Raw genomic sequence first — 22,063 nt, 5'->3', positions numbered from 1 at the left:
TGCGCTCGTCCTCCTCAAATTTGAGCTCGGACGCTGTGCGCTCTCCGAGATCGCTACCCTGAATATCCCAGCCAAGGAGCCCCTCTTCACCTCCCTCCTGACTGATACAGGGGGAGAGAGGAAGACCCCCATAAATTAACCCCTCCTCCTCTTTCAGGAATGGAGATGGGGGGTCGAGTAGATAAAGCGACTCCTCATCTGTGTTGCAGTCCTCGCCCAATAGAGGAGGCAAAGGGGGGAGTACAGGGAAGTTGTGTCTGAGGCCAACAGGGGTCTTCTTCCCTGTTGTAATACTGCGGGGCCAGGTGCGGGCCTTGGTAGGGGGGCAGAAGACTGGTTTTGGTGGGAGGAGAGGAGCATTGTCGCCCTGGTCCTGGTCCAGAAGAGGAGAATCCCTCTCTGAATCTGAGGTCTTCACTAATTCGACAGGCTCCTCTGGGATCTGCCTAATTCCAGCTTTTGAAGAGCTAGTAGTCCGTCTGTGCCCCTCCTTTTTTCTCTCTACCTGTCTGGAAACTCTGGGGCTTTGCTGTGGTGTATTTCCAGAAACCTGGGGCGCGTGAGTCTGGCCAAAGGCTGGAAGCTGTTCTTTGGAAGGCGACGGCGCCGCATGAGTCTGTTTTTGTTGCTTCTGCAGCAAAGGGTGAACCTGCTTTTGCCTGCTGAGAGGATGCTGCTGGAGAGGAGGCACCGGACTAACCGTGGGCGTCAATGAAGGCGAGAAGTTGACAGGAGGGGTGTGGGGAGCAGAAGATAGAGGGGAGGGCGTGTAAGGAGCTAAGGAAGGAGTGGATGAGGTGGGGGTTGCGGGGGGGAGGTGAGAAGGAATGACCTGGAGAGGAGAGAGAGGGATACCTGCCCCAGACGAACGCTTCTCTGCTCCTTCATGAGACGAGAACTCAAGTCTTTCGGCAAACTCGGGATAACTAGGGGGCATAAAGGCTTTCCAGGAGCGCCGGTTCGGGTTGTCCCTCTTATCGCCACCTTGATGCCGCCTCTTGGCCACTGCAGCGGCCACACCAGAGCCGGATGAGGACTGGGCAATCGACAAACCTGGACCTACGATAGCAACAGGTGGCGACATTATCTGAGCATCACCCGTTAGCTTTAAGGCATCAAAGATCACTCGCTCATCTAGTCTCTTCAATCCACCGGCATTGTCTGCGTTTCTAGGGACGAACACACCCCCTAATTCAGCTCCAATGGTGCCATTACTGGATAGTGTACTCCCCTCTCCTCTAACCTCCCCACCAGAGCCTAGAGTACTCCTGGAAGGCTGACACAGTTTGGTCCCTTGGTCTATTTGTTCATTGATGCGCATGGTATCATAGATTGATCGCTGGGGGACGTAACAGTCCTCTATGTATGCCTCTTCTTCATCACCTTTTCCAAGGCAGCGAGGATTCTGCCTCAGGCAGTCCGGACGGCTCAGAGGTTTCCCCATTCTTTCCTTTTCACTTCTGGTGGGACTTCCACAGAAACCCTATCGTTTAAGGTGCAGGGGAATATAACAAAAAAAGGAATCTTTGCAAAATTCCTTTACCTTCAATTGTTGACGGTCCAACAAGCCACAAAATCACACAGTCCATTTGGCTGAGTTCAAAACAAATCCTTCAGGTTTCACATTCTCAAAGAAGTGTTCAAAAATATAAACATCCACGTTTTCATCCCACTAAAGCACGTCTCTGTCTCGTTCCTGCCTATGTCACTTCAACAGCAGTGCATTTCCTTGGTCTTTCAGAGATGCTGTGTGGCATCAGCGAGGCAGTGAGAGAGTGAGCCCTCCCCCTCGCCACCATATTAATCACCAGCTCTGTTTATTTAAAAGACTGTTAGGAATGAGGGAGAGGTGGAGAGATGGACCGAGGGAGGAAGAAGGGAAAGAAGCAGTCATCGTCTCCCTCTCTGAGAAGTCCAAAGTCCAAGGTGAGCTGAGCACCGTGAAGATAACACCCCTTTGTGTTGCTGTCAGAAGCACAAAGTATAGCTCTCTCCTCCATATTCATGTACGGCGACTCATTCCTTGACCCGCTTATTTTTTACTCTCACAAAAACCTCTGCCTCTCGTTCCTCTCCGGTCTCCTCTCTTCTCCGTGGTACAATAGGAAGAGGCAGAGGGGCTTGGACAACTTTTGAGAGACTCAGTGAGAGGCAGCCGGAGAAGTGTAAAAGTCTCCTTTTAAGGTGAGAAAACCCACTCTGTTATATAAAAAGAGAGGCTGCGTGGGGTGCAACGAAAAGGAAAGAAATACAGTCCATGGATATGATTCTCTTTTATCTTCCTGTTTTAAAAAAATGCAGCGACAATGAATGACGATACGGTATCCAGTTTAGGAGACACAACAATGTCTGTCCTCCTTAGGCTTTTGAGGGAAGAAAACTTGAGAACAATCTGAGAAATTAAAATCCCTTTGCCAAGTCACTGTGCCACTTTGTGGTCCTGAAAGTGTTCAAGCAGTCCACAGCTTTTCATTTTCTTTTCTTCAATCGCAAAGAATCAGGGCTTTGTGCATCCAGAACAAACCCTAATTTTGTCTAAGACATCTCATCGCCATCATAACAGTCATCACTATTGAATCAAAATCAGCGCAATTATCCGTACAACGGTCTATCAATTTGAAGAAAATCCTTCTGCTAAATCCAGAACAAAGAGAGAAGCAGTCCGCTTTTGCGTGAAGAAATCCCTGTCAATGTTTCAATTCTTCCTTTTATCTTGGTTTCTTTCTCTCTCATCCTCTAATCCTCCACGGCTCCAGGGGAGAGGTGGTACAGTAGATCGAAAGCAGGCAGGATCTCGGAGGGGGTGAGGCTGCAGTGAAAGAGGGCATGTGGGGTAGATAGTAAAGGGTGGGGGGGGGGGGGGGCGTGGGGGTTGATCCTGGACCAGCCAGGCAAGGAAGGCGAGCAGGGGCAGAGCAGCGAGTCGTGGGACTGTATCCAGAGGGCAAAGACCCAGACAGCCCTCCCAGCTTTCAGCCCAAGCTTTGCTTTGCAGGCAGCGTCTTCCCCCCCCTCTCCACCAGCAGACAATCCCAGGACACGCTCCCTTCCCTCTCTGCTCTTTTCTTCGCTGTCTTCTTTCCCCCCCTGCTCCAGAGTCCGTACTGAGAAGGAAACAAAGTGCCACGCAATCCCAGTTCCTCTTCTCTCCTTTTCTTTCTTTCTCTCTCTCTCTCTCTCTGTGAGACGTGTGGGCTCCCCAGCTCTTTCTTTCACTCCCGGTCTCTGTTCTCAGGCCACAACACAGCTGAAATGGTTTGCAGCTGCTAAAAAAATCTCCCTCTTTTCCTCTCACTCTCGCTCGCTTTGCCGCTCCCCCCTCTTCTCTCACTCACTCGCTCGCACACTCACTCACATGTCCCTTTTGCCCTCTCTCTCTCTCTCTCTTTCCTTGCTCTCTCCCTGCCTCCCCTCCCTGCTCTCTCTCTCTCTCTCTCTCTCTCTCTCACTGTTTGTGTTTGAATTCAGCTCCGTTTGTTCTGTTTCCTGCACTGGTATTAAAAGACAGGAAGTGCTCCAATCATGCTGGTTTCCTCTCTGCCAGAAAAAAAGGGAAAAAAATACGAGAGAGAGAGAGAGAGAGAGGCGTTGGGGCATTAAGTAGCGATAGAGAGGGAGGTAGATTGCGAGGAGGGGGCGTGGAGCCAGAGAGAAAGAGTTTTGCAGAGGAGGATTTTGCTCACAACCAAAAATAAAAAATGTATCAGCTGAATAGTGGGATGTAGCTCATTATCCCACGCTGAGCAGCAAGCAATAAACCGGTTTTCAAATAGTTACAAGAGGAACGATAAAGGCTCTTCCAAAAAGTCATAAAAAATACAACATGCGGGTTCCATGCAGGCGGCGTACAACACAGAATCGCACACGCCACTGAGGACAGTTTTGGTTGGCTGAGAGAAAGAGAAAAAAGGTGGCTAGTGATTTGAGATGTCTACATTCATCACAGCTTTGTAATCCACTGTTAATTCTCCCGGGAAGGGGGGGGGGGGGGGGTGCCTCCCTCTTCTGGAGCACAAAAAAACCCTGTCCTCTGAGCGAAATGATACAGACTCAGAGAAAAAGAAAGCAGAAAGAAGGAAGGAGTGGAGGTAGGCACACAGAGAGAGAGAGAGAGAGAGAGAGAGGGGGGTGGGACTGTGACAATAGAGGCTTATCAGTCAGTAATGAGCTGCCTTTTTTTCCCCCCCCAAAGCAATTGTCCAGGCTCTAGGCAGAAAAGGAAGTCCAGTCTGTTTCTATTCTCTCCTTTGTCAGAGTTCTTACAGGTCAGTGGTGCTGAGTGGGTAAAAGCAAAAAGCTGCTGGTGGAAAAGATACAGATGCACACAAGTCTGTGATATTCACAGACTCCACTTGTGCATTCCCGTCTGCGCCCTCACTGAAACCCAATCCGGCTGGGGAGTGTGTGTGTGTGTGTGTGTGTGTGTGTGTGTGTGTGTGTCAGAGGCCGAGGGGCCAAGAGGAAAAAGGGCTGTGCACAAAATAACAGGGGAGGAGGAAAGGGGGGGTGCTGTCTGCTTCTTCAGGGTGCCACACAAAACTTTAGAGCAGACACACAAGCAGCAAGAAGGGGGATAACAGCAAATATGGCAACCTGCAGCTCCAGGCCGGAGGCAGGGAACTTAAAGCCACTTCTCTTTTTATCCAAAGTCGCCGACTTCTCAGAGCCAGATGCTGCGTTCCTCTTCTTTCTTCTTCCCTTATTTTTTCAGCATGTGTTTGTTTAAAGCAGATCTCAACCAAAGACCTCGTGCCTTCTTTCTTTCTTTTCTCTTTTCCTGCATCTCCGTCGCTTGCAAGTGGCCTCCTCTCTCTTTCTCAACTGTTGCGCAGAGAAGCTCGTGGCCTGCATGTCAAATATGCTAAATACTCCACTCTTTCTTTTTAACTCCCCCCCCCCCCCCCCCCCCCCACCCCTCTGTCAGTTGCGCTTGCAGCTGTCATTGCCGCGTCCAAGGCAAACGTCTTCATAGAAACAAAAGGGGTTTGTCACTGGTTTGCTACACACACCCACACACATGCAAAGCTCACAAACTCTCGCGCGACCCACGGCTAACCGACAAGCCCCTGTACACAGACCACAACAAGATTTAAATCCAAGCGTTTGCAGATGTGGGACAGCTACCAAGAGAACGGACGGGGGGGGAAAAAGAACCCAAAACAAGAAAAATTAAAGACTTAAGGAGGCATAAAGGACAAATAGGTTCCCATAAACACATTAAGCTTATTTAATTTGCTCATTCAAATGACTCCTTCCTCCCCCGCCTCATTGACTGTTGACACAAGCAGAGTCTATGCGTCCACCATTGACCCCCCATGATCTGTTTAGGATTTAACCTGATAAGCCTCTGCGGCTCTCCCCATTCTACAACCTTGCCTGTCATTTTCATTCATTCATTCCCGAGGCGTCACGGCTGGTTAAAGAGTCACAGATCAGACAGAAAGAGGAGGGAGGGAGGCTGTGAGGAGAGAGGAGTGCTGGGACAAGAGGATTAGGTGGTCGAGTTTCCCCCCCGGGGGTCATTCTGTGGTAAAAAAAAACCAAAAAACTTTACCTCACTTTGGTTCACAGCGTCCACTAAATGGCCTGTAATTCACATGAAAATGGTGTTTTGCCAAAATGGAGGGCTCACACTGGTGTTTTCTGCGTCTAGAGGTTTGAAACCACTTAGTGCCGCTAAGTGACATAAACACAAACACAGGTGGAGGGCATGAAGTGTGTATTATTGACTTTTCTGGGTCGTTTATTTGCTCATGGGGAAACACCTGTCGACAGGAAAAATATACTCTCCGTCTGTATCGCTCCTTTCATTTCTCTCTTCCCTCTAAAAGCCAGAGAAAATCTGCAATCTGTATTAAGAAACCGCTGCGGTTAAATGTCATTTTATCCCTCCATGTCTTGTTTTTCGATCCCTCCATCTGTCCCACTCTCCGTCCCCCCTCTGTGGTAACCTGGCAGCGGGAGAAAAACGGAGCTGCCATTTCGCTTTCTGTCTGCGCTTTCACTCTCCTAACCCGCCCTCCTCCTCCTCCTCCTCCTCCTCCTCCTCTCCAACTCTCCGGGGTAGTTTTATATTAACTAGCAGGGCATTTCACCTGCCTGTGTGTGTGTGTGTGTGTGTGTGTGTGTGTGTGTGTGAAAGCATTTACTGTTCTCAACCTTCCTAATGCAGAGAGACAGACAAAGGACACCTGGACACACACACCCAAAGTCAGACAAAGACAATAAAGCACACACACACACACACACACACACACACACACACACACTAACGTCTAAGCAAATAAGGCATGCACCTTCCCCATCATGCTCAATAACCTCAATAAACACGCCTGTCAATCATCAACACACACGTTTGAAGGTCATCATGGTGGTTTCAGTTTTTGCAGCAGATTTGGGGAGTGTGTGCAGGACTGTGCAGGACTGTGCAGGTGGACAACTGACCGACTGTGTGTTTCACAATTTAACAGTAAGCGAGTCGGCATGTGCACAAAGACATTCTTTAAGGCAATAAAAAGTTCACACTTTCTGCAGCCTAGCTTCCACCGCTGTGTGTGGGGCGGTGTGTTTTCATTCAGCTGGCAGACAGAAGCGTATGTCACGGGTGGATTCCAACGTCGTCCATGTGCAATTAATGCAGAAAGGACTTTTCACGTTATAAACACTCCGGAGGTCAATTCTCCGTGGAGATTTAGACGTTTTGGGGAGTTTAAAAGTGGTAAAAATAGATGAATTCTCTCTTTCTCTCTCTCTCTCTCTCCCACACAAACAACACCTGTGAGGCTGCCTGCTGAGAGGTCAATGCTGGAGGTCATCTCGCTCTCACAACCACCTCTTCTCTTTTTCCTTCAGCCTCCGACATCTCCCACACATCCACACACCCACACGCTCCTCTGCAGGATCTCAGCACACATCCACACAGCGAGCAGCACTCAGTCTCTCTCAGTATCATTTAGTTCTTTCACCATGCTTTAAGGTTGTCAACATGTTCGATTCTCTGATTCGAATGGATACCACATGATTTAAAATGATACTGTCACCGTTATCATGATAATCAGCAGTATTGAAAAAGAGAAAAGCTTTAAAAAAAAAAAACCTACTGATGTTTAGTCAAAAGCTTCCATCAAGAGAGAGATTCTCAAATGTAAAAATAAATTGACAATGTCTTGGTTCCAAAACATACATGTGCAAATGAGTGTTGGCTCTATTTAAGTGGAGATTGATTGATTGGTCGAGAGTGTGCAGGAGTTTGTTTGCAACTTTTGTGAATGTTGATATTTGTCGACCTGTGCTTTTTTTTGTTTTTTTTAATCAACCACCACTGCTCGCTCATTCTCTCTCTCGCTTTCTCACCGCAGCTCGGGGTTAAAATCTGCTTGAATACGTTTTTCTGAAGCTTTGGTACTTTTCATTACTATCAATCTTAATTAAAAAAAAATGACAACCTTACAGGCGATACATTTTGTTAAGTGAAAAACACAGGAGAGAAAATCAGAAATTGATCCCTAGAACTCTTTTTCCTCTCATGCTTTTCACGGTCGCAGCAAATATGTTGCTGGAAAATCTCTTTCCATCTTCCCTTTACGTTATTCCAAGAACAATTAAAACAAAACAGATATTTTGTGAACTACTCTTAAATATAATGATTTATTACTTTCTATTCATTTTCGTCCACCCTCACCTCCGAGGAGAACTTCTGCTTCCACTGACTTCAGAGAAGGAAAAAGACGGAGAGCGAGAAGGCCGGGCCGAGCCATGACATGCCTTTCTAATTCACAACAGCTGAAACAATATAGGACCTGAGAGTGGAAAGGCTAAGATGTTACACACACACACACACGAACACACACACCATCCCAGAAATGTTTAGATCACACAATCCAAAGTCAGAACAATGAGTCACTTTCTCGATCGGACCCTGAAACACTCACACGGGTTCCAGGAGATTTGTTTGTGTGAGCAAGCAGCTAAAGGTAAATTCAGCCGGTGAAATGAAGTTACATGATTACAGAAATGATGTTAGCTGTGATCCAATCAGCTCCTCCGAGAGGCAAAACAACAGAGGGAAATAGGAGTCATGCACTCAGACACACACACACACACACACACAAGGACACACTGAGAGACATGATTAATCAGACTGAAGGAGAACAGGAAGACCAAATGAAGTCCAGCAAACTTCAGTAAATAGTCTGTCGCCCAGATGACGTCTGACTCGGATTAGCCGAGGAGTCATGAGAGGGTTACCGGGCTCTGACACACTGAACTCCTCTGACTGCACGCCACCTTTGGTTTGAGTTGGGGCGAGCCAACATGGCAGCTCGAGAAAGTATGCAACTCTGGGCCCTGTTGAAAGTAGGGTGCAGGGTAAGAAGCTACTTTTTAATACTGTGTTTTCAGCTTCTAGTAACATGTGTTTCAACATGTGTTTTCTAGTTATGTATGTCTATGTCCAGTATAAAGAAAAGAGGCTGTTATCTTAAGGTGAAGGGTTGTATTTTCTCATCAATAAAATCCTTTTTAACCTTTTAAAAGCTAAACCTGCTCTTCTTCTTGAGGGTTTTTCACGTCACTAATGATTTATGGTTTCCTGACCTGAGCAGAGATTTTGCTGAGGGCCTCTTACTCAGCCATATTCAATATGCGCTCTCATGACCGCATCATGTGCTGCACTGCATGGGTCTGTTTTAACACATGATATTTTTAAATCAGGTCAGTTACGGGAAAAAAATGTATTTTACAAGCGACACAGTAACACTTTGGATACGCTCGACTTAAAACCCGCTAATTACCAAACTAAAATTTAAACGTGTAAGCAGCTTTATAGGTGAAAATTAGGACACGTTCCAGATTCACAGCACGGGCCCCAAAGTCAACCAAGTGAGCTGCTGGCCCAGTTTGGCTCCACTTGTACTCCCATCATTAAATAGCTGCTGACACAGTCAGTGTGGGGAAGGACGGTGAGTCACGCGCTTTAAGATCCTCTGAGGATGATGAGATGGAGAGGAGGAAGTATAGGAGGATAAAATAATACGAGAGGAGGAGGTGAAGGGTGTGAGGAGGGGGGGGGGGGGGGGGGTGAGGACAGGGGGAGGCGTGCAGTCATGATTTAGGACAGGGAACACGTCTGCACAAAGACACACACACACACGCTTCCAGTTCTGCTGTCACCCAGACTAACCAGCCCATCGCAGGAATGTCCATCTGCAGAGTTTAGAGCCTCAAACACTAATGTGCATGACTGTGTGTGTGTGTGTGTGTGTGTGTGTTATCATCCCACCCAGAGACTGTGTCAGCTGCTTCGGGACGGAGTGAGCCAGGGGCATGCAGTGGGATGTTGATGCCACACCCTGATGTGTGTCCGTGTGTATTTGTGTATTTATGTGCGAGGGTGGGGAGAGGAGACAGCTGAGATTCTGGATTGCACCCCGAAAAAAGACTGGAATTAGAAGCATCCTCTGATGCGCCCACACACACACACACACACACACACACACACACACACACACACACACACACACACACACACACACACACACCTTTCAACGGCCCACAGAGTGACCCTAAATACAAACACAGATTCCACAGTAGCACATATGTGCAGACAGGAGGGCCATGTATAAACATGTACAGAACTTTTTGATCTCGTTTCTCACACAAAACTTCTTTGTCCTCTCTGTCACTATTTGCTTCAAAGCACACCGTCCATAGTTTTCTCTGCGGGTTAGCAGTAAACTCATAATACTGACTTGGTGTCATGGGACCGACATGTCCTCATGTACAAAATGAGGCACGCTGCTTTAGGAGTCTACACAAGCAGCCCAAATGTCCATCCAGGTAATGGATCTGCTTCATTTAAGTTTTCTGTTCATCAGCTTCTTCTTCTCTGCTCTTTATATATCGTGGATATGTCGTGATATACGTTGCATTGATACGAAGACAAAAAACTGCCATCAAAGCGTCTGACTCTGTTGTTTGGTCCATCATTTCTGGACTCCGCGACCCCCCCCCCCCGCCCCCCCCTTTCCCGTCCAACAGGGATAGTCTCCCACTGTGTGAAATCTAACTCAGGAGGATTTCAGGGACAGGCTGCCTGAAAGGTTCTAGAAACGAGTGCATGTGTAAAAACAGCTTCATAGATTTGTGTTTTTTCGTGGCGTGTGCTTTATTTGAAGACAAAAGACAGATTTTTAATAGTAAGATGTTATGTGAACACAAGAAGCTTGCTCTTTAAAACTGTGTGATGAACTGGAGTCAGACTAACTGATTCTAAAAGGAAAAAACGAGGCACAGAATCTGACCAGACTTTTGATGCCTTTTCTCAATTTATGGGGCTCGAGAGGTTCAGTACACAAACAGTTTGCCTTCTATACTTATGTTCTACGAGTGAGGACTCATTTAGATTCTCTCTTTTCTCTCTCTCGCTCTCTCGCTCTCTCTCTCCTCATTGACCCAGTAATTATCTGTGAGATCACCGTTAGGAAGTTTAAAAAATAATCTGACAACATCACCTCCCACTCCCATGACCCCTTCTCCCATGGCTGCCCTCCAACCACACACAACACACACACACACACACACACACACACACACGCGGTACTGAAAGAGCCCCCTCGTCTTTCTAAGCATCGGCATGACATCATCCCTCTGGATTGGAAATGGGGTCTGGTGGGGGAGGGGAAGAAGGAGAATGAGGAGTTGGGGAGAGGGGTGGCCCAGTCTGTTTCGGAGCCAGACAGACATGTTTAGGTTTGAAATGAGCCGAGCTGGATCGGTTACAGAGAGGAGAGAGAGAGAGAGAGAGAGAGAGAGAGAGAGAGAGAGAGAGAGAGAGAGAGAGAGAAGGTAGAAACAAAGCAGAGCAGGGGGCGACTTCAAAGATCCCTTCAAAGACTGTTTCAGCAGGATAGACGAGGTATGAACTGCAGCTACATTACAGAGATACAGATGACAAAGAGTCTGAAAGGGTCCAAAGATCGTTCTCACCGTGTCCCCTCTTTAACAACATTTCTTATCTCTCTATGTGCATCACTAAGCCGCCGTTATGATCTATCACCGCTCTCTCTTTTGACTCTCATTTTCTGTCCCCTCATCCCAACCCCCCCTGCTATCCTCCCAGATTTTTTTTGCCCTCAAATGAACACCCTCAGATAAGAGTGACAGACTTTTCCTCCGCGCTCTACATTCTCTGCAGACCGTAGTTATCGTGCCCCCACGTTTGTTTTTGTCACCCAGTCTGCCACCAGCGTGTCTGCACCTCTGCTCACAGCTTGTAACGGAGGCGAATCTGAATCAGTGCACCGACGACATGATTATCACCTTCAGATTGTTTTTTGTCTTTTTTTGTGCGACTATAAAGTTCTTTTTTTGCAAAGACGTATGAATAATTAAAGAAGACAGGCAAAATGAACCCCGAAATAATAAAATATGATATAATATGAAGAGGAAGGCTGGAATATAGAAGGACTGGTATCAAAGATGAAATATTACTTTCTAGATATTGACTTGAAAAAATGACATCAAGTCTTTCTTTTTGTCATCATTAAGAGCTCTTAACTATGAAATGTTGCAAACCATCAAAAGCACCGTCAGTAAATATCTCTGTCTCTGTCCATTCAAGGCAGAGATCGGAGAGCAGACATGCAGAGAGATCCTTAACGAGTCCCTGTGGTTTGATAAAAAGATTATTCTACATGAAGCGGGTTCTATCAGGAGTAAAAGACACATACTGGTTTAAAAAGTGTCGACTGTAATGTTTCTTTGAGCAGATTCTCTCCTGGTCATTTGTGAGTGTGGGTGCACCTGTAAACCTGACACCTTTCATTTAACTGAACGCCAGCCAGAATAAAGCTCCTCTGTCTTCTCTGATCTGCCTCTCCTTTTCAAGTGCAGCCTATTTCATGTTTCCCCTCTGTCTCTCTCTCTCTCTCTGAAGCTCTCCCTCGCCCTCCCCTCATCCTTCCCTCAACACCTCTTTATCTCGTCTGTCTGTTTGTTCTATGCAAAACATTCGCTCGGCTTGCTCTCATTAACAGACGAGGGAGGGAGGGAGGGGGGAGACAGACAGTCAGTCAGAGAGACCCAGAAACAGGTGAGGGGAGAGAAGAAAGACGTAGCCGCAGAGAGGTTAGTGGGTCAAGAGTGAGATGTGAGGGAATGTAATGACGATACTCAAAAACAAATATCCACATAATCCGTTTAAATAAATAAAATAAAAAAACACCAGATAGAGTAGGAATGAAAACGAGCAGGACGAGGACGAGAAAACAGGAGAGAAATGTTCTTTGATCCACCCACACGTCTTTTACCAACAGAAGAGAGAGAGAGAGAGAGAGAGAGAGAGAGAGAGAGAGAGAGAGAACTCTCCAGGGAACGAGCACAAGTCACACTTTATTCTTCCAAACGATGAAGCACTAATATCACATGAATCAGCGATCACATTAAAAAAAGAAAACGTCACCGTCTCTGAGGTTCATGTGAATGCTCGTTGATTCATGCATTCTTCTCCTTCCCTTTCGTGAGCTTCGTGCAGCTTTCTGCAGTGGACAGGATGTGACATCATGGCCGGAGAATGTGCTCTTAAATGATAACGGTCAGACAGAACGAGCGGTCTGTAGCCGTGAAGCGAGCAGAGGAGGAAAGCAGTAAAAGACAGCGGAGGTGCCGGACGAGCACATTCCTGACATCAGCTCCTAAATGCAGGAGGTAGAAACTATGTGAAGATAAAGAACTTAAACTGATTAAACCTTTGATATATCGGCACATGAGACATTAAATCAGCCGATACGATGGTCAAGTGATGTGATAATATCGGCCGATATCAGCTGGTCGATGAATCAGTAGGACTCCACAAGAAAAGCTGCAGAGGCGACTTTGGACCATCGTCCGTCTCCACGGTGACAGAGTTTACAGAATGATCAAAGTGTGGTGTGTGAATGTCATGAGGTGAGAGGAATGTGAGCGAGCGTGAGAGAGACAGAGAGAGAGAGAGAGAGAGAGAGAGAGAGGATGGATGAGTGTCTGGTGAATGTTAAAGAGAAGCACTAAAAGAAGTGAAAAAGTGTCCTTTAAAGAGAGCCTCATGATTCAGCAGTGCGTCAGGCCTTTCAAGCACACGCACACGCACACGCACACGCACACACACACACACACACACACACACACACACACACACACACACACACACACACACACACACACACACACACACACACAGCCTTACCTCATGGTCTCTAGAGGTCTGAGCAAAGGAAAGGATGGATACAGACCTCCACTGAGGTAACAGATATTGAATGTCACTATTCATGACACACACAAACACACACACATACACACACACACACACACACACACACACACACACACACACACACACACTCTGAATCTAAGCTAATGTTATGCTGAATATTTCCTCTTTATCTCTGCTGATTAGTTTCAGTGGCATGATGGGAAATAAAAATGTTTTCAGCCTGAATTCACTTGGATTCTTTCATGTTTCTTTACCCACATCATCAATCGGATATTAAAACTGCCTGAGAGAGCGACACACACACACACACACACACACACACACACACACACACACACACGTGTTTAAATACCAACGACTCCTCTATGTCGTGCAGCACACGCCAAAGAAATCCACATAAAAGAGAATTATGATTGAAGAGGAGGAGAGATTTCGTAAACTCAATCAAATCAGGCCTCAATCAGCTCGTCAGTTTACCCTCCAAACACAAACACACACACACACCGCCGCCGTCAGCTTTTCATTGCACACGTGCACGCTGCATTTTGAATCACGAGCGTGTGACTAATCAGGAGCTCCTTCCTACCTTGAACTCCTGCAGCTGCTGTTTGATCATCTCCACCTCTGTGCCCACGAGGCCCTGCGTGTTCAGCCCCTCCTCGGCCCTTCCCAGCAGGCTTTGCAGCTCGGCCACCTGCCTGTAGAACTCCCGCACTTTCTCGGCGGCGTCCTCGATCTGATCCAAGCGGGCCTGACCACGCTCGCTCAGCTGGCAAACCAAAAAAAGAAGGAATTATGTAGGGACGAAAACTTGGAAAGTACATATCTAAAAACTGAACAGATGAATTTCATCCTTCTTCGTGCTTACCTTGCCGGCCTGGCGGCTCAGAGCCTCCGTCTCCCGCCTGAGAGCCAGGAGGTCAGGGGACGAGCCCTCTCGCCGCAGCATGGTGGTGCACTCCGACCCGTGACCCTCCAGCTCCGACCTGAGGTTGGCCAGACGGGACAAGAAGCCCTTCAGGGCGTCGGTCTGAGAGGCCAGGGAGTCTGCGTCACGTCCCACCGGGCTGAGGGAGTCCAGCTCGTCGTCGAGGTCGGCGAGGCGCGAGAAGACGTCTCGTACGTGAGACTGGACCTCGCCCACACCCTGCAGCCGGGATTCCAACGAGGAGCAGCACTGCTCAATCTGAGGAAGAGATCAAATGAAGCGGATGAGAAAAAGGCACAGGAGGTGTAAGGAGACGCCCTGTTAGGTTTTGTATTTTCTCATCAAGTGAACCGATGTGATTATTGACTCACTGTGGTATTTCTGAAAACTTTTCAATTAAGGTTTCAATCAGCAAAAAAAATGAATACTGAAATTTTAGCAAAGAAAAAAATTGGAGATAATGAGTTGATTTTGAGCGTACAACACTAAATATGAAATCTGAGTGATTCATCGATCACTTAAAGACAATGAAAGTATTTTTTGTGGATTATAATCCGTCGAAAAAATTGACAAAAAAAAAATGTAATGGAAGAAAATGATATTGGTAAAATTTTGCTTGTTTCTTTCTTATTTAAAACTTAACCCACTGCAACAAATTCCAACGTAACCAAAGCAGAAAATGATGCAACACAACAGCATGTAAAAATAGATTCAGCCAGTGTAGGTGCAGGAGAGAGACATTATCTAAGAGCAGCTTTATCTGCATCATCAACAACAGCAAAAAAACATCAGATCAATAATTCAGAAAAGGAAACACAGTGAATAACACGGGCTGCCGTATTTACAGAGAGACTTCCTGTGATGGCTCGGACCTTAAATGGAATATTTGGAGCCCGCGTTGCAGAAAATAGATGCAACACTGTGGTCGTGGTGTTGAATTCTGCGAGCTCTGGTTTACATTTCAAATGTTGATAAAGTGTTTAATGTGCACAGTGACCATATACGACTGCATAAACAGACTCTTGTGTCAGCTGTGGTTGTTCTGCTCTCGCTCACATCGCGGACTGTTGTCAACTACACACACACAGAAACACACACACACTGAAATCTTTACACAGTGATCTAGGTATGGATAGTTCTCTGCGCTTTTACAACTTTTGCTCACTTTAGGCAGGATTAATTTTTGAGGTTATATCAATTCATAAACCCTGTGACTCCCCCCTCCTCATGTTCTGTTGTGTTTCCTCAGACACCTGCTGGGAGGACGACTCTGAACTTCTTAAAAATGCACCTCAAAATGTGGGTCAGGCTTATTTTCATAAACATTAACAAGCTTTTCTTTTTTTTGCCATATTTGATCCGGTTTGGGAGCAGAAAGACTCCCAAAAAAATCAAGCATGAGTAAAGTTCAGATCAGTGTTTGTTTCTGACAATTATCCAAAAAGGATGACGAGGCACTTTCACACATGCACTCATGAAAATGTGTTTATAAATTGAGCTGCTTATGCACACGTGTCACTGACATGACAGTACTTTGTCTTTACCTCAACGCTTAAAAGAAACTGGATGTATTCACAGGATCAACACACGAGTGGAAGAGACCGTACTGGTGAGCAGAAAAGAGCATGACGATCTTTTAATGTATCCTCATATCGTGTTCTGGGGTTTTATGTAACTGAATGTTGTACATTTTAATCTGTTTGTTTACACAAAGGCCCAACTGGGGACACGAGTTGGAAATTAGCAATAGCCAAATACTCTTTATGCAGCACATCAGTTTCATGCTTTGTATTGCAATTATGTTAAATTGCATTGTCCCTATTAAATAAATAAATTCAATTCAATTACTAGAGCTCAATTAACTCCATCACTTCCGCCCGCTAGCTCGCTTTGAATATATTTCCTGATGCATTCACAAATCGGCTCATCCCGACTTCACACAGATGTTTTACATTCATGGATACAGCTTAAGCAGAATATTTTCAGGAGACTTTTGTTTAAAAAACACCAATAAGCAAAAGCTCCAGCAGCACTGGTAGCACAAAGATCAACTTTATTAGTTCTATTAGAGCAACGCAAACGAGGCCACAAGCCGGAACGAAGTCCAGTGTTGCTGGAGCTTTTTGACCTCTTCAGGCCTTTTACTCTCCATGCTCTTTGGTAGCTGGTGAAGTCGTGACAGAAAACCCTACTCTGTTTTTGCAAGAGGAGGAATGATTCCGTTTGTGCAGATAAAGTTGTTGAAATGTTGATGACTGTGTTTAAATCATTTCTTCTTCTTCTGTTTCTCACCTTGTCAGTGACGTCATCGTAGTCCTTCTCTGTGTGTTTGGCCTGATCCTGAAGCCTCGGCGCCCCCTCAGTGCTGCCTCCCGGTGTCTGAGGTGAGTCCTGTACCAGCCCCTGGGCCAGGTCTCTGAGATAGACCACCTGAGGCTTCAAGGACCTGAGACTCTCCTGCTGACTTCTCAGTCGCTCCAGGCTCTTAGCACTGCAGGCCTGAGAAGGAAAGACGTAAACATGTAATCCTTTATCTTATTGAACATATCACTTCCACAACACCAAAGCTCTTTCTCCCACACCTTTTTTTTTTTTTAGAAGAATACAAAGAATGTTTTTCAGTACCTGTGGTCCCAAAGCCTCCTGGACTTCAATCTGGTGCTTTGCCGCCTCCAGCCTCCTCTCTACAGCCTGTCGGCCTTCTTCAAACTCCTTCAGGCGGCCGGCCAGCTCCTCCAGCTGGGAGGTGCGGTTATGGAGCTTCTCGCCCAGTCTGTCCACCCTGCGGTTCAGCTGTGCCTTCTCATCTCGAACCTACAGGAAAACCAGTTTACATGACGTCAGTTACGCTTTCTTTGGGTTTTTAGTTTGTGATTTTTTAAAGCACAAACAATCCTCTCATGCATGCCAACACAGGACCTCTCACACACCTACATTTAGATTTAAAAAAAAAATGTAAGCCAGATGTTTCCAAACACCCCAACTTGAGCACACAAGTGAATGTTTAGCCGACTGCTGCTGCCTGAGAATTAAATAAAATGAATTGCTTTTCTAGTGCAACAGAAGGCACCTCTTTATGAGCCTGGCATAGATGTGCCCTGTCTTCTTAGTGACAGTTTTGAAGTCAGATCGCCCCATTATCATGCATTAACTAAGCCTCTGCATACTGTGAATGACTCAATTGAGGGATGTCACCCTTAAGTTAATGATAACGCAGCGCAGTGAGGAGACAGATGTTTCATTAAAGGGATCTGAGTGTTAATGATGCTGATCTTTTGTCTGGTTTTTCATGGTGCAAAGAGACTTGAGTCCTCAGTGCACTTCTCATATTTCACTAATAATCCACCTCACTACAGAGGAACATCAGGCTTCATGATCAAACTAAAGTTTATATCAGGTCATCACTGTAGTCATTAATGAACTTGGTCCTGCAAGTCTCCCCGTCTCTGCTGAGTCTGCATCACATTTGGTTATCATTTTTTATATTTTTTAAAGGATGATGAAGGTGAATCAGGCTCCAAAGAAATTTGCATTTGAAGCAGGAAAGTTCTATAAAAAATGTACGCTTGATTAATCGCCTGTGTTAACGATTTAATATCACTTGCCTTATTTGAAACATAAGACAACTGGAGAGATGGAGCAAGTGCCATAAATGTAAATCCATTAACTACCTCCTCGTCTCCGATGCAGCACTGTTCCAGCAGCTGATCCGCTGCAGTATTGAAGGCCTCCAGGAGAGGTTGTCGTCTCTCCAGGTCCAGAGACAGACCTCGAGCCCTCTGCAAAGCTTCATCCAGAGCCGACGCCTCCAGTGACGGCTGAATGTCTCCATCTTTCTGTTCACACTCTGCTAACCACGGGGTCAGCTCGGCCTTGTGCTGCTGGTAGGTGTCTGCTTTGCTCAGAGTGCTCTTCAGTCTGCTCTCTTGATCTGAGATTCTCTGGTTCAGCCGCTCCCAGTCCTGCCTCAGAGATGCCAGGCGGGACTGCAGCGCAGAGCGCTCCTCTCCACCTGCGGGCAAAGTGGCGAGCAGGGACACTCCCTCGGCTTGAAGCAGCTCGTAGGAGCCTCGCTGACTGGCGATCCCGCGCTGGAGCTCGTCGGTCTGAGCCAGCAGGGAGCGGATGGCTGCGGGCTGACAGGGCAAAGAGTCGATGGATGATTCTCTGGAATCGGCCTGCTTGTCGAGCCAGGAACGCAACTCTGCGAACATCTGCTGGAACTGTTGAGTGGACGAGAGTGCGGTCTGAAGCTGGGAGAGACCGTCGGCTGGAAGAGAAACAAGCAGAGCTCAAACATTAATCATGACAAACTTTTTATCTCTGTATAAAAAACACATTCAACTAATTCAAATATCATCAACACTGGCTGCACAAACCTGCTCGCTCCTCTAAGCTCTTCAGCGGCCCGCTGACGCTCTCCAGTCGTTTGCTCAGCTCTTCCTTCAGGTACGGTTCGGCCACGATGGCGCTCAGCTCCTGGCAGAGCCTCTCGGCCTCACCCAGCTCAGTGCGCCGTCTCTCCAGCTCTGAGCGGATCTCTCCAGTCTCCTGCAGGCGAAGTTTCAGCGCCTCGGGCTGCGCGCTCAGCGAGGCCTGAGAATCCAACCTCTCACCCAGAGCAGAAACGCTGGTGGAGAGCTCTCGGAGTAACGTCTGGGGCAGGAGAGGCGGCGGGTTAGTTAACAGTTAAAGGTAACTCTATAAAGCACACAACCGATTCAGCAACTACACTTACCTGGTATCGTTCGCTGGTGCCCTGAGCCTGGTCGATGTGGTTTGACCTCTGATTCAGTCGGCTCGTTAGATCCTCCCACTGCTGCGTGACGGAGCCCAGCTCAGCCCGCACCTCCGCCAAGTCCTTGGGGTCCTGAGCGGAGTCTCCAGTCTGGGAGAGGATTCCCTCAGCAGACTGGGTCAGCTGGTCAAACTGTGGGTGTCTGGTCTCAAACTCACGCAGCATGAACTGGAAACGAGAGAGAGGAGAAATAAGATGAGATTATTCAGTGATGCGTCTTATAATAAAGTCTGAATATGACATCATGAAGCTGTCTTAAAACATTTTAATATACTACACTTTACTTTTAAAATCATGCATTTCTGCAAGAAGTCTGCATGAGCCGATGTGTGAGCGCAGCAGGTAATATGCAAAATCAAAAAGAGCGAGTGGGAGGCGGTCGATGAAGTTTATACGAGTGATCTACAGTATGTGCACGTAATGAAGCTGCTTTGTTATGGTTCTGCACGCCCTTTGACCCCTCCCAGTCTGATCATGCTCTGAAGGAAACATGTGAATAACAAACTCCAGAGGTAGGCTGAACTGTCAGGTGTGAAAACAGCCTCTTGTGATTGTTTTCTACAGTCGTGTATCCCGTACCTGTACTTGTTGTTTCTGTGTGTTGAGCATGTTGGGATCGATGCTCAGCGGCCCCAGGACGCTCATCATCAGCTCCTTCTCCCTCAGCCAGGGGCCGAGCTGGCTGGCCGCTGAGGCGAAGCTGCCCAGCCTATCGGCACACGTCTCGAGCTCAGTCTGCCTCTGGGCTGCTGTCTGATTGGCCGTCTGCCAGCGGGAGTCTAGGGGAAAGACAAACGGAGAGCATGATAAATGTTTGTATGGATTTCCTTGTGAATTCAGCAAAAGGAGCAGAATGCAGTGTTTTTGGTTCCTTCTTGACTTCTTCTTTTAAACAGTGTTGCTTTCCTTTTAGACAGTATGAAAATGAGACCCTCAGAAAATGTAATTAAAATCATGATGATGATGAAACCAATCTTCATCTTTTTCTTTATCTATCAAACTGACATAACAATACCACTTTTTTTTTTTATCTCCCTCCTCTTTACTCGTTTGTCTCTCTTCATCTGTGACTCATTTTCGAGGCCTCTAGGACTGTGTGTCTGCGCGTGTGTGTGTGTGTGTGTGTAGACGTAGACCATTCGGCTTTGAAAAAGCATTATGAAATAAAAATATATAAAGGCCCCTTCTTGGATTGCACCTTAAATATTTCTGGCTCGGTGACCTCACAGGAGGCTCTGGTAAAAATATCAAGCATGTGAAAGAACAAATAGCTTCTACAGAACACTTCCCACTCTCTCTCTCTCTCTCTCTCTGTGGATCATAACCATCTCACTTGGAACATTTATTACAAATTCTGAGGCACCGTGCTGCTTTCTTTAAGACGGACACACCACGATGAAACCCGAATTATGTTTCCTCCACTTATTCATTTAGAGCAGAATTAGATGTGTGTTAGCAATATGCAACATCAATAATCTTTATACAGTGTTTCAGTGATCAGTGTTAAGAGGGTTTTAGCCTAGTGGTTAGTGTGCGCGCCCCATGTGTGGAGGCTGTAGGCTGTAGTTAACATCTTGTTTCTGATGTAGTTTTTGCCTAAATCAGCTGAGGCAAACTTCATCTCTATGTGTTGATATAAAACGTCTGGTCCATCATTCTGCCACAGATCTGTTAGCTGCAGCACGTACCTATCTCCTGCAGCTGCTGCCTCCACGAGTCTGCCTCAGGAGAGTCAGGATTGTCAGCGATCAGCCTCCTCAGCGTGCTCTTCAGCTCCTCTACCTTCCCCGAGTGCTCTGCCAGCTCTGACAGCAAGGCCTGAAGAAGCAAGAGATCACGAGACGACTTAAAGCAGCGACTTAAAACGACTTCTTTCATTCAACAGTACACATTTTGCTCAGCGTTCAAAAAGGGAATCGAGAAATAAAAACATGTGCATGTACCTTGTTCTCCTGGGCCTGGGCGCGTACCACCTCGGGTCTGGAGGGGGAGGCGGTCTGTCCCTGTTTCAGGCTGTGCTCTCTGTCTGTCAGCCAGCTCTTCAGGTCCTCAGTGCCCTGCCTGGCCGTCTGCCTCAGCTCCAGCGAGGCCTGCTGGCGACCGAGACGCTCCTTCAGTTCTCCACCCAGCGTCTCATATCGACCGTTCACATCAGACACGGCTACCTGGAGCTCTGTCAGGTCTGAGGGCACACACACAGAGAAGATAAATATTTATAGACACAGAAAACAGACAAGTACATCTTAGAGGAGTCAAGTCATTAGATTTAGAACAAACTATTAAAGTATGCTGAAGCATGGAGTGGGCCGATATAAAAGGAGTCCTGGACTGTAGATTGTGAAGTTGCAATAATAGTACGTTTTCATAATTAAACATAACTGGCACTGGCAGATGTTTAGCATGGACAGAAGCTGACAGAGACAGAGACAGGTGCAGGAGTCTGGAAACAGTAAAGGGACTGTACGAGGAAAAAGGTAAGCAGCTGGAGCACAGTCCAGTTCGTGTCACAGTTTGTCTCTTTAAGGAGGAAACTAATAAGAAGAGAGAGAGAAGAAAAAGCTATAGGGAGAGCTCACCTTTGCAGGTGTGAATGCCATTGACACTGCTGGGACCTGCTGAGCCATTGATTTGAGGAGCACCTGGGAGAGAGACACACAGCTGACTGAGACCGTGGCACTTCAACAAACGAGTATGCTCACACTCACGCACACACACAAACAAATCCAGCAATGTTCAAATGTAGCCAGCTGTGGACCTATTTTAAGTTATTTTTAGCGGCATTCATTAAGAAGACAGGATGTTGGATTGAGTCAAAAACGGGGACAAGAGATTGGGGAACAAGCGGTGAAAGCCTGAGGATGAGGGCGCTAGTGGCTCAGTGGTTAGTGCGCGCGCCCCCATGTATGGAGGCTGTAGTCCTCCAAGCGGGCAGCCCAGGGTCAAATCAGACCTGTGGCCACTTTCCTGCATATCATTCCCCCGCTCTCTTTCTCCCTGATTTCCGACTCTATCCGCTGTCCTATCGCTCTAATGAAGGCACAAAATGCCCAAAAATAAATCTTAAAAAAAAAAAAAAAAAGAAAGCCCG

The 22,063-nt window shown here is 46.8% G+C and overlaps 1 protein-coding gene across 2 annotated transcripts in view; it reads right to left on the bottom strand.

The window, feature by feature from the left end:
- The window catches only part of macf1a (microtubule actin crosslinking factor 1a), a 238,971-nt gene that overhangs the window by 48,498 nt on the left and 168,410 nt on the right, over positions 1 to 22,063 (bottom strand). For both annotated transcript variants that reach the window (XM_061058975.1, XM_061058976.1), the window contains 11 exons: positions 21,552 to 21,614; positions 20,919 to 21,157; positions 20,664 to 20,793; positions 19,555 to 19,754; positions 18,916 to 19,143; positions 18,557 to 18,833; positions 17,849 to 18,447; positions 16,803 to 16,991; positions 16,470 to 16,676; positions 14,118 to 14,435; positions 13,836 to 14,018 (listed from right to left, as the gene is read on the bottom strand). In XM_061058975.1, the coding sequence (XP_060914958.1) occupies positions 13,836 to 14,018; positions 14,118 to 14,435; positions 16,470 to 16,676; positions 16,803 to 16,991; positions 17,849 to 18,447; positions 18,557 to 18,833; positions 18,916 to 19,143; positions 19,555 to 19,754; positions 20,664 to 20,793; positions 20,919 to 21,157; positions 21,552 to 21,614 (2,633 nt within the window). The remainder of the gene's footprint in view (positions 1 to 13,835; positions 14,019 to 14,117; positions 14,436 to 16,469; positions 16,677 to 16,802; positions 16,992 to 17,848; positions 18,448 to 18,556; positions 18,834 to 18,915; positions 19,144 to 19,554; positions 19,755 to 20,663; positions 20,794 to 20,918; positions 21,158 to 21,551; positions 21,615 to 22,063) is intronic.

The sequence above is a fragment of the Labrus mixtus genome, chromosome 16 (assembly GCF_963584025.1).
Source record: "Labrus mixtus chromosome 16, fLabMix1.1, whole genome shotgun sequence".
NCBI classification, from domain to species: domain Eukaryota; kingdom Metazoa; phylum Chordata; class Actinopteri; order Labriformes; family Labridae; genus Labrus; species Labrus mixtus.
Note: the sequence above shows the minus strand (reverse complement) of the source record. Positions and strands in the feature narration are given on the sequence as shown.